The 13,045-nt window shown below is 46.6% G+C and overlaps 1 protein-coding gene across 2 annotated transcripts in view; it reads left to right on the top strand.

The window, feature by feature from the left end:
* Nucleotides 1-10,996: 10,996 nt before the first annotated feature.
* LOC121292987 overlaps nucleotides 10,997-13,045 on the top strand; it is a 228,994-nt gene continuing 226,945 nt past the window's right edge. The window contains exon 1 of one of the 2 annotated variants that reach the window (XM_041215514.1): nucleotides 10,997-11,058. In XM_041215514.1, coding sequence (XP_041071448.1) covers nucleotides 11,037-11,058 — 22 coding nt within the window. In that variant the 5' untranslated portion in view covers nucleotides 10,997-11,036. The remainder of the gene's footprint in view (nucleotides 11,059-13,045) is intronic. The other variant, XM_041215515.1, reaches the window with a different exon arrangement.

Here is a 13,045-nt window from a genome sequence, read left to right as displayed (position 1 = left end):
AAGGATGTCAACCCTTCGAATACTTCCTCTCTCTTTATGACTATCCCGTCCAATATCTCGCAGTGTTCCTCCTGGCCTACTATATCTACATCCTCCCTTTCCTTTGTAAACACGGAGACTAAATATTCATTCAAAACACTTCTCACAGCCTCTGCATCTACACACAAGTTTCCATCTTCATCTCTTTTTTCTTAACTAACCTTTCAGCATTAATGTATTGGTAAAAGTTCCCCCTCACCCATTGCCTGTCCCTCCTTACCCATTGCCCATCCCCCCCTCACCCACAGCCCACTTCACCCTCACACATCACCCACTGTCCGCTTCCCCCATACCCAATGTCTGCTTCCCCTCACCTGCTGCCTGCAACCCCCTCACCCGCTGCCTGCCACCCCTCACCCACTGCTTGTTCACCCCTCACCCACTGCCCACACCCTCACCCACTGCCCAACCTCTCACCCATTGCCCGCTACCAACCATTGTCCGCTTCCCCCTTACCCACTGTCCGTTTACCCCCTCACCCAGTTTGTGGACACAGCATGGTGTCTGCATCGCATTGCTAAAGGGCAGCATTAGGCCATCTGAAATTAATGCTGACCACATTAAAATATCATCATTGGATCGTTGCGTAAAATTTGAATCCCTTGTGAAATTAGGAGACTTTCATTCTATCCTGGCTAGAGCTGTGTTATTGAAAGGGATCCCAACTATCTTTAGGAAAGTTAGTTTTGGTATTTTGTTTCACTGCTCTGACTGCGCTTCAGCCGGAGTGCAGAATACAGAGCAGGTTATTGCAGCTGAGTTTTGGCTGCATTGACTGCAATGGTCCAGCAATGATAGAATGTTGTCAGAATTATCACTGAGCCTGGCACATCAGCAGCAGCAGTTAGCATGGCGGCAAAGGCTTTGGAAAGTCAAAGGAGGAGGAGGAACTGGAGGAGTCAGGGGGCCAAGCTGGTATTATTGCAGTTGGGGTCTTCAAGATGAATACCTTGTACCTCAATACAGCATCTTCAAAAGGTTACAGAAAGAGACCACTTGGCCCATCGTGTCCATGTCAGCTGAAATATGTTAGAAGAGCAGTGTGTGAAGAAGCTGTGCTTCAGCAGGTAGTCATTGTTGCAGCAGGTATTGGAGCTAAATGCCAGGATAGATACAGCACATGTACAGTGCAGATATCCAACTTTCAATCATAACTCATTACTCCAGACTAACAGAGTGTGAAACACAATATGATCAGTGAACAGGCTGCTTCTGTGCAGAGCCTGGAGTTAGGGTTGAGAGTTGGGACTTGGGTTTTTTTTTCAAAATTCATTCATGGGATGTGGGCTTCACTAGTTGGGCCAACATTTATTGCCCATCCCTAGTTGCCCTTGAGGAGGTGGTAGTAAGCTGCCTTCTTGAACTGCTGCAGTCCCTGTGGTGTGGGTATACCCACAGCACTGTTAGGAACGGTGATAATATTTCCAATTCAGGATGGTGAGTGACTTGGAGGGGAAATTCCAGGTGGTGACGTTCCCATCTCTTTGCTGCTCTTGTCCTTCTAGTTGGTAGAGGTTGTGTGTTTGGAAGGTGCTGTCTAAGGAGCCTTGGTGAATTCCTGCAGTGCATCTTGTAGATGGTACACACTGACCATGCGTCAGTGGTGGAGGGAGTGAATGTTTGTGGATGTGGTGCCAATCAAGCAGGCTGCATTGTCCTGGACAGTGTCCAGCTTCCTGAGTGTTGTGGGAGCTGCACTCATCCAGACAAGTGGGGAGTATTCCATCACACTCCTGACTAGTGCCTTGTAGATGGTGGACAGGCTTTGGGGAGTCAGGAGGTGAGTTAATCACCGCAGGATTCCTAGCCTCTGACCTGCTCTTGTAGCTACAGTATTTACATGGCTAGTCCAGTTCAATTTCTGGTCAATGGTTTAACATTAGTGCTAGAGGTTATGGGTGGGGTCGGTTTAGGGTAAGGGATGGGGTTACTATTAGGATTTGTGCTCAGATTAGTGGGGGAGGGTTTGTGGTTAGGGTGAGAATTAGTGTTAAGGGTGGGATTAGGTTTAAGTTTAGGGTTAGGTGCAGATGGGGAACAGGGTTCTGTTTTTTAGTCTTTGTTTTACCTCCTGGTGGGTACTTTGGCTCTAAGCTAAGAGATGGTAATTTGCTATTACTTTATAAAATGAGTAATTAGTTAAGTAATCAAATAAATAAATGAATAATGATAGACATGGCAAAATAGATGGTGTGCCATAACTGCAGTATGTGGGACTTGTGAAGAGATCTGTGATCCTGGACAACCACATCTGCAGGCAGTGTACGTACCTCGTGGAACTTCGAAACATCGCAGGGTATCAGGGAGGATGGGAGGGGGAGAGTTAGCTGGACACTTGTTCCAAGAGGCAGTCACACCTTTAGATTAATTAGAACTTTAGAGTTGGTTAACATTAGCGATAGGAGAGTGTGACCATGAGTCAGGCAGGTATGGGGTTCCAGGCTGTAGGGCTGGAGGAGCCTCAGTTCGTGACTTTAACCAACAGGTACGAGTACTTATGATAAAAACAAAAAACTGCGGATGCTGGAAATCCAAAACAAAAACAGAATTACCTGGAGAAACCTCAGCAGGTCTGGCGGCATCGGCGGAGAAGAAAAGAGCTGAGGTTTCGAGTCCTCATGACCCTTCAACAGAACATTCTGTTGAAGGGTCATGAAGACTCGAAACGTCAACTCTTTTCTTCTCCGCCGATGCTGCCAGGTACGAGTGCTTTCTAGTTTTGTAAATGAGAACAAGGACTGCAGGGTGGACAGGAAAACTGACCATAATGCCGTAATGCAGAAGGCCCTTAATTGGAGGGATCGAAGAAGAGTGTCGTAGCGATAGAAGACTGTACAGTCAGGGAATAGACACTGTTCTCTGCAGCCATGACCAGGAGCTCTGAAATAAAAACAAAAATTGCTGGGAAAACTCAGTGGGTCTGACAGTACCTATGGAGAGAAAGACAGAGTTAACGTTTCGAGTCCATAGGACTCTTCTTCAGAATTAGACTCGAAATGTTAAGTCTGTCTTTCTCTCCACTGATGCTATCAGACCTGCTGAGTTTTTCCAGCAATTTTTGTTTTTGTTTCATATTTCCAGCATCCACAGTATTTTGCTTTTATCTTAGGAGCTCTGAAGGTTGTGTTGCCTGCCTGGTGCCAAGGTTAAAGACACCTCCTCGCGCTGGAGAGGAACTTGGAGTGGGAGGGGGAAAATCCAGTTGTCATGGTCCATGTGGCAACCAATGACATACGTATAGCTAGGAATGATGTTTTATTGAGAGAGTTTGAGGAGTTAGGATCCAAATTAAAAAAAGCAGAATCCCAAAGGTAATCATTTTTGGATTGTTACCTGAACCAAGAATGAATTGGTTTCAGATCAAGCAGATTTGAGAATTAAATGTGTGGCTCAAAAAGTGCTGCGGGAAGAAGGGGTTTTCATTCATGTGGCACTGGGGCCAGGACTGGGGAATAAGGGAGCTATGCAGTTGAGATGGGCTACACTTAAAGTTGGCTGGGGTCACTGCCCTAGCAAGTTGTACAACTAGGGCTATGAATGGTGCTTTAAAATAAAAGGGAGGAGAGGGATCTTGCGGAGTAAATTTCAAATTCTAAACAGACAGGTCGAGATAAATTGGTCAGTAATTTGTTTAAAGACAAGTAGGAAAGACTGGGCAGTTAACAGTAATAGAGCATTAGCAAATAAGGTCCATCTAAAGAATAGAAATAAAAAAAATTAATGAAGCATTCGTAAAAATAGATAAACCAGTGGCACAAGTAGAGATAAATGGTTTACATTTAATTGTCATTACGCTTACAAAGGCCTAAATTTTACCAATCAGGCCGATGACCTGACCCTGGGGGGCTATCCAGCTTGACGAAACGCACAGGTGGGTGGTGGGATTTCCTACACAATATTACCAGGAACAGCCAATTAAGTGCTGGCAGGCGAGGCAGCCTGTCAATTAACAATGATGAGCAGGTCCTCGTGCCGGCAGATTTCATGGTGGTGCCACTGTTCAAGGCACATGTGGAGCACTAGGCAGGCACAGGCAGAAAGGAGGGGGTCTACATGCAATAGAGGAATGGCTTCAGCATGAGGAAGCAACAAAGGCACAGGAATACTCCAGGGCAGGGAAAGCAAAACCCGAACCAGCCAGCAAAGCGACTATGCCAACATTGTGGAGCAAAGCACCCATGGATGAGATCAATGTCCTGCAATTTCAGCCCAATGCTTTCAGTGCAACAGGATTGGACACTATGGCAAACTGTGCAAGACAAAAACTCTGAAACGCACAGAAGGCCCAAAGATTAACCATGAGGTCAAAACTGCATGCCTGGAAGGCGCACAGCCATGCTTCTTGGGTGAGGTCAAAGATCTTCGTTTCTCATTTTGGAATGCAATCATTTTAGTCAATGGTCGTTTAATGAGTTTTAAAGACACAGACACAGGAGCCAGCATGACAGTCCTGTTGGACAAAGAACAGTGGCTAAAATTTGTCTTCAGTCTTTCAGAAATTTAGTTTTATCTGCATTTTCTGCAAGGTATTGGGTTTTTCCACAAGCTGCCACCATGTTGTAGGGTGTTGGGTACAGTTTGGTATGTCTGAAGAATTCTTCATAGTCATAGATCGGTTAACTGTAAGTCCTTATTGACTCTGAGAGATATTTACAAATATACAGTAAAGGATACAAGCTAGGAGCTGTCTCCATTCTTGCTGGTACACATGGCTCTATCTGACCCCAGACTGACCCTGGATGCAGGTCGTGTGGTCTCTTACAGACCTGTGTGGGCAGCACTAAACTCAGTCCCGCATTAACCCTATATGTGCCAGACCCTTATACTTGACTGAGGTCTGGATGATAGCGGGTGGCACCCAACCTGAGCAAGAGTCCAGCGAGGAGTAGAGAATCATTGGGGAATTAATTGGGAAATGAAACCTTTGAAAGAAAGATCATCATTTTTTTTTTGCAAAAATGTACTTTATTCATAAATCTTCAAAAACATTTCGAACATTTTAAATCACCATTACAAAAATACAAACAGGTTCAACTTTTACAAACTGAAACACAAGGTGTATCAGAAAAAAACAATGAATATTTCAATCATTGGCAGACATACATTTTAATCTGTACAGACTGAGGGGCTCTTTACAGTTCCCAGCCCCCCAGTGCACTGTGGCAGAAAGGTCTTAGGCAGCGACCCTTCCCCATTGCGCCTTTGCGGCGGCTGCCCCAAGCTTAACTGTGTCCCTCAGCACGTAGTCCTGGACCTTGGAAAGTGCTAGTCTGCTACACTCGGTCGGGGACAACTCTGCGCTGGAAAACCAACAAGTTTCGGACAGACCAAAGAGCGTCTTTCACCGAGTTGATGATCCTCCAGCTGCAGTTGATGTTTGTCTCGGTGTGTGTCCCTGGGAACAGCCCGTAGAGCACAGAGTCCTCTGTCACAGAACTGCTCGGGATGAACCTCGACAGCAACCACTGCATCCCTCTCCAGACCTTCTTTGCAAAGACACAATCTACAAGGAGGTGAACAACGGTCTCTTCCCCACCACAGCCTCCTCGAGGGCAACGTGCAGAGGGTGTGAGACTCCTGGCTTGTAGGAAGGATCTTACAGGGAGGGCCTTTCTCACCACGAGCCAAGCTACATCTTGGTGTTTGTTGGAAAGTTCTGGTGATGAGGCATTCTGCCAAATGACTTTGTCAGTCTGCTCAGGGAACCATCCCACAGGATCCACCCTCTCCTTTTCCCTCAGGGCCTTTAAGATGTTATGTGCCAACCACTGCCTGACGGACTTGTGGTCGAAGGTGTTTCTCTGCATAAATTTTCCCACGAGGGACAGGTGGTATGGCACGGTCTAACTACTTGGAGCGTTCTGCGGCATCGTGGCCAGACCCATCCTTCGCAACACCGGGGACAGGTAGAACCTCAGCATGTAGTGACACTTGGTGTTTGCATACTGAGAGTCTACGCACCGCTTGATGCAACCGCACACAAAGGTGGCCATCAGTATGAAGGCGATGTTGGGCACGTTTTTTCCCCCTTTATCTAGAGGCTTGTACATCGTGTCCCTGCGGACACGATCCATTTTCGACCTCCAGATAAAGTGGAAGATGGCTCGGGTGATCGCCACCACACAGGAGTGTGGAATGGGCCAGACCTGCGCCACGTACAGCAACAGCGAGAGTGCCTCACACCTGATGACCAGGTTCTTACCCGCAATGGAGAGGGAGCGTCGCTCCCACATGCCCAGTTTCCTTTTCACCATGGACACTCACTCCTTCCAGTTTCTAACGCATGCCCTGGTCCCTCCGAACCATATCCCCAGCACCTTCAGGCCATCAGCCCTGACAGTGAAGGGGACAAAGGATCGGTCAGCCCAGTTCCCAAAGAACATGGCCTCGCTCTTCCCACGATTTACCTTGGCTCCCGAGGCCAGTTCGAACTGGTCGCAGATGTGGATAAGTTTGTGCACCGACAGCGGATCAGAGCAGAAGATGGTGACATCGTCCATGTACAGGGAGACTTTGATCTGAGTGCCTCCACTACCTGGAATCGTCACTCCTCTTATGCCCGGATCCTTCCTGATGGACTCAGCAAAGGGTTCTATGCAACACACGAAAAGAACAGGCGAGAGAGGGCAGCCCTGCCTGACTCCAGATTTAATAGGAAAGCTATCTGATTCCCACCCATTGATTGAGACTGCACTACTGATGTTAGTGTAGAGCAGTTGGATCCAATTGCGAATTCCCTCCCCAAACCCCATTTTGGAGAGCACATCCACCATATAGGTGTGCGATATTCTGTCAAAGGCCTTCTCCTGATCCAGGCTGATGAAGCAGGTGTCCACACCCCTGTCCTGTACATAGGCAATCGTATCCCTGAGCAGCAAGAGGCTGTCAGAGATTTTCCTGCTCGGCACAGTGCAGGTCTGGTCAGGGTGGATCACCAATTCCAGAGCGGATTTGACCCGATTGGCGATGACCTTGGACAGAATTTTATAGTCCACATTCAACAGTGAAATGGGTCGCCAATTTCTAATTTCCTCCCTTTCCCCCTTGTGCTTGTAGATGAGGGTGATAATGCCTTTCCTCATGGATTCTGACATACTGCCGGCCAGGAGCATACTCTCGTACACTTCTAGCAGGTCTGGGCCAATCCAGTCCCACAGAGCCGTATACAACTCCGCCGACAAGCTGTCGCTTCCGGAAGTTTTACTCTTCTCGAAGGACTCAAGGGCCTCAGTCAGTTCGTCAGGAGTTAGCGCTTTGTCCAGACTCTCCCGTGTACTGTCGTCTAAGACCTCCGTGATAGAGGACAGGAAGGACTGGGAGGCTGTGCTGTCTGTGGGCTTTATGTCATACAATCCGGCATAGAAGGATTTGCTAATCCTCAAAATGTCAGATTGCAATGACTTAACTGAGCGGTCTTCTTCCTTCAGGCTGCTGATCACAGAGCTCTCTCTGTGTACCTTTTGGAAGAAGAAACGTGAGCACGTCTCATCCTGCTCTACAAAGCGGACTTTGGAATGGAAGATGATCTTGGAGGCCTCCGAGGCAAAGAGTGAGGCTTGCTGGCTCTTCACCTCTTGGAGTTCCTCCTTGATATCGACCGCAGCCAGAGCAGATTCTGCATGTTTTTCTGGAGTCGGGACATTTCCCTCTATTCCTTTCTTGCTTTCTGGGTGCCTTTGAGGACAAAAAACCTCTTGATGTTTCCCTTGATCGCTTCCCACCAGTGTGTCAGGGACTCAAAGTGGGGTTTCATGGTTCTCCAACCTTTGTAATCCCTCTTGAGCTCCTCAATGTTCTCTGGGGTCAGCAATTGCACGTTTAGCTTCTATACCCCCCTGCCAACCCTCCGGTCCGTCTCTAAGTGGCAGTCAGCCAGTAGGAGGCAGTGGTCAGAGAAGAACACCGGCTTGACGTCGGTGGATCTGACTGTGAATGCACGGGACACAAACAGGAAGTCTATCCTGGAACAGACGGACCCGTCAGGCCGCGACCAGGTGTATCTACGCTGCGTTCCATCTGCAGGGTTGCTGAAGACATCGTGCAGCTTGGCATCCTTTACTGTTTCCATCAGGGATCTGGATGTAGCGTCCAATCTGCTGTCGGCCCTGCCGGATTGTCCAGCCGCATCGATGATGCAGTTGAAGTCACCGCCCAGAATGACCGGCCTGGACGTTGCCAGCAGCTGTGGGAGCTGCTGAAAACCTCCAGCCGCTCAGCCCCTTGTGACGGGGCGTAGACATTAATTAACCGGAGTGGAGCATTCTTATACATTACGTCTGCTATGAGGAGGCACCCGCCCACCACCTCCTTAACCTGGGAGACGGTGAAGCTGCCTCCCCGCAGCAGAATCCCCAGGCCGGAGGAACAAGAGTCGTTTCCTCCCGACCAGATCGATGGCCCATGGAACCACCATCGTGACCATTGCCTGTAGGAGCTGAGGTGCGGTATCGCACACTCCTGTAGAAACAGCAGGTCAGCTTTGACCTTGGCAAGGTAGTCCAAGTTCGCAACACATCGCGTAGTAGATTTAATGCTACACACATTTATGGATACAATCTTTACACCCATTTTAAAGCAGTTAGTCGCTTACCGAACCTGTTGTCTCTGAGAGTTCCTTCATGCCCGTGGTGTGCTCAAATTGCTTCACTTGGGATGGGCTGAGGAAAGCTTCCTGAACCTCCCCATTGGAGATGTTCTGCTCGGGTGGCATCTGGGGGTCCGTGCAGAGAGCGGGGTTTGAAATGTCCTCTGTTGGAGCAGCTTCTCCAATCCTCTCCCCCTCTGGGGCATTGCTGCTCCCGGCTTCCCGGAGCTGGGGTGCGCTGAGCGCCTCACGGCTCCCAGATTCCTGGGGTTGTGGTGCACTGGCCTCTTTGGGTTGTGGGCCAAGTTGGGGTGCACTGGTCTCCTCGTTGTCACCAATGTTCTGGAGCTTGGGTGACTCGTCCTCCAACTCCCTAGCGTTTTGCCGCTTCTTCTGTTGGTGCCGCCCTGGCCCTTCTTCGTTCAAAGAGCTGCTGCTCTTGTTATCCGTGTCGGATAGGAGATGCCTCTTGACTCTTGTCTGGGAAGTGGCTTGGTTTCTTTTTAGCTCCTTCTTCCTTTTGGCTCTCTTCACCAGCTGCCACTCCCCCTGCTGCTTTCCCACTGCTGCCTCCTCCTCCTCCGTTGATTCGCTCTCCTGAGGAGTGGGAGGTTCAGGGGGCAGTGCGGTTGACTGGCTGTCTGCTGCCTCAATTTTTTCCTCCACCTTGTCTTTCTCTGTGTCCTCCTTTGTCCCGATGTTTTCCCTGGGGGCCTTGGTGGTTGGTGTGACATGAGGCATTTCTTCTGCTTCCGCCTCGTTGGCTTTAGCTGCCTGTGCATAAGTACGGCAACGTTTGGGGCAGGTCTTGTAGAGGTGACTTGCTTCGCCACACAGGTTGCAGTACTTAGCCTGTTTACAATCTTTTGTCTGGTGCCCTTCCTTTTTGCAGTTCTTGCAGAGGACAGCACTGCAATTGGCCGCCACATGACCAGACTTGCCGCATGAGCGACAAAGTTTGGGTTGCCCAGCATAGACAAGGTAACCACGGCTACCCCCGATAGCGAATCTGGAAGGGGGGGTGGAAAACGGCTCCCTTACCGTCGGTCTTGAGCGTTACCTTAACCTGGCGTTTACATGTCCAGATCCCCAAATTATATTTAACTTCAGTGCAGCTTCCAACCTTATCGAAGTACCTGGCAAGGAAGGTGAGCATGTCAGCGACAGGGACGTAGGGGTTGTACAGATGCACCGTCGCAACCCGTTCACGATGCAACGGTTTGACTGGTTATAGCCATTGCTCTTTCCCTGGCAGAAACACGTTGAAGGTCTCTCCCCTGCCAGGTAAGTATATCAAAGAAAGATCATCATGCCTGTCAGTAAGAGTTAAATAGTACATAAATAGACTTAACAGGAAAAGAAAAGCCACTTCCTGTATTGTATGTGCACAGACCTTTAACTGGCAGTGAGTTTTTTAAATGGAGAAAATGTACATTTTATAAGTGATTAAATCAATCAATAAAATTATACAAAATATTTCTTGATATGGAAAATGTGGTTTAACATGAATGAAAAGATTCCTTGTGTCAGTTTCCAGCTCACTATCCCTGTGTCAATTTGAATTTTGTAATAGGGTTGGCGGAATCTGCAGTCATCTGCATATATTTCAATGCTGAATTTTGGGACAGAGTCAAACACTTGCTGCTTATTAAAGATTTGAAGTTACACACTCAAGACTGACACAAAGATCACAAATCCTGTTCTGTGGCAGGAGATAAACACATAAACCCTCTAAGTATCTCCCTTCATCTCCCACATTACATTAGTCTCAGGTTTCAGGCCATTATAACCTGCTCTTCTAGCACTGTCACTCTTGTTTTTACACTGGGTATTTTCAGCTCAACATTGCAACACTCCAAAGGCTCCACTGCATTATTACAGGAGATCACGTAAGCTACTGTGTCTGTTCACTTTTACAAAAAAGAATAAACATGTAGGTGCATTCACAAAAAGATCGAAACTAGCCAAAAGTATTTTATATGACAGTTGCATGTCTTGCAGATAGAAACATGGAAGAGTTTAGGGCCCAGGAGGAGGCCATTCAGTTCACCATGTTGCCTGTCAGCCACATCAACAGTTTTTTTTAATTTAATTATTTAGTTACAGAAATTAATATAGCATTAAATTCAATATAAATGATTCATTTTGTGTGAAGTGAATTGTTTAATTCCTTCTCAATCTTAATCTGTAGCAGAATGAGGTCTGGAGGATATCATAGGGAGCTCAACCTGAACAAGAATCATGGGTGCCCTGTGGAGAATCAAGAATTGATTTGGAAAACGAAACCATTCACAGAAAGTTTGTCATGTTTGCGTGTTAACTCTGAAAGTTGAGCTGCAAATAAATCGACTGACAGGAAAAGAAAAGCCACTTCCGTGATATTATACAGCCCTTTAAACTAACAGCCTTTTAAATGGAGATGGTGGAGACATGTGGTAGGTGTGAATTTCATTAATAATTAAAATAATTAGAGTGAAACTAAGCACCCAACTCTTTCTCAGTATAGAAAAGAATGTAGTTAAACAGGTATGGCAAAAGTGTTGGATTTTAAATATCTGACAGGATGTATAATATCAGTGCATCTATGAAGGATGCCGACTCTTCTCCCACATTCTACGGTTCAGGTTGTTCGCATATGGCCAGTCTTGCTCATTGTGTGATAACTAGAGTGACTGGGATTACCCTGTCAGTACCCAACAGCCACTTAACCAACGGTGAGCCCTTTAAATGGCGAATACGGATGAGAATCCATCTGGTGTGTGTGAGTCCTTATTAATTAAAATTGTTGGGATGAAATTAACTGTCTTTCCTTATTTGCAAATTGGTGTGACTAAATATGTAGAAGACTGAGACCTGTTAATGTTTGCCTCTGCCGAGTTAACAAACAATTTATCTGTAAACATGTTTGCATATGCAGCAGGTATTTTTCACCAGCAGTGCACCAGGAACTCTTTAAATGGATAGAGTATGGTTACCAGGTCCTGGAGCATTGTCACTGAGTTAAGTGGGTCTGAGTGTCATTGACAGTGAGGGGGAGAGGGGGTTGTGGCATTCAGTTGGAGAAAAGGGGGATAAATAAAAACAGAGCCATGTTCATCCTTTGATTCTGTTTAGAAATAAGTTTTGTTTCAAATATTAAATTAATCCTGTTTATTATACATTTGCTGTTTCTCCAAGGATAGAGAGTTGATTGCAAAGCTCTCTGAGCTTGTTCTATTTTATTTTGTCCCTTTGCTCTGTTGCCAGCCCTGACTGGGAAATTTTCTAATGCATCAACCCTTGAACAGAGCAAAGAATAAAGGAAAATGAAGTAAGTAATGGCTAGCATAAAACAGTCAACAGAATTAGCCACAAATATAACTCAACATTTCTCAGTCAGATCAAACTTCCTGTGTGGTTGCAGAGCCCAGTCCTGTGATGGTGACACACTGTACTAGTGTGAATTAAAGTTGCACAAACATTGAGACTGTGTTATAAATGTCTATATCAAACAGCATGAATGAGATTTATTTCCTACATGGGCTCTGCTAATTCCCTGCAATTTCTAGTGTGTCCCACTCCTGAAAGTGCAAATTTTTGACCCTTAGGATGGGCATTCCTTCTTTTTACCACTCTTTGGGTAATATTAGAGTGTTCAAAACAGTGAAATGGGCCTGAATGGCATATGAAATTATCTTCCTTTAATCCCTGTGGTAGCACTTGCTCTGAAATCATCCCGCACATGTAGACAAGGGTGGGTAAGAATAGCCCAAATCTCCATACAACCACCTCAAACCTACCCGCCGAGAACACTATTTAAAAGTGATAAAAGAAGCACAGCAGTATCCCTGTGGCAGATACATTTCTTTTATGTGACTCCTTGAAGAAATAGCAGCTGAATGCATGACCACTGTTCTACTTTGACAATTTACATGTGCTACCCTTGCCCTGTCTTTACCAGCCTCAGCTCACCACTTCATTCCTTTCCTAATCTTCAACAATTTGTTTGTCATCTGATGAGCTGTAAAGCTCCCTCCTCATATTCAGGATTGCCATTTTTCCTTTATGAGAGAATATCATGGCTTTCAGCCTTGCCTAGTCCTTAGTCTCCTTTTAAAAAGCTCTCCTTCAAGATTAGGAAGACCCACTATGTCAGACAATGTCAGTTCCACTGTGAGTTCAATTTCACATCACGTAGCATTGTTCCCATAGCTTCCCTCTGAATTGCTGTCACCTAGCCAATGAGATTGAGTGGGTATGAGAGGTAAGAAAGGAAGTCATATCTCTATCCTTCTTACAGGATTAACATGGAGAACAAAACATTCACCTTTACAGCCCTTGTGTGGTCATTGAAGTTCCCTGAACTTCATTTTGCCACTGGACCACTCACTGTCTTTCACTGTATCACTCACTGCCTGTGCCACCAGACCACTCACTGGGCCC

The sequence above is a fragment of the Carcharodon carcharias genome, chromosome 21 (genome assembly GCF_017639515.1).
Source record: "Carcharodon carcharias isolate sCarCar2 chromosome 21, sCarCar2.pri, whole genome shotgun sequence".
In the NCBI taxonomy this organism is placed as follows: domain Eukaryota; kingdom Metazoa; phylum Chordata; class Chondrichthyes; order Lamniformes; family Lamnidae; genus Carcharodon; species Carcharodon carcharias.
Note: the sequence above shows the minus strand (reverse complement) of the source record. Positions and strands in the feature narration are given on the sequence as shown.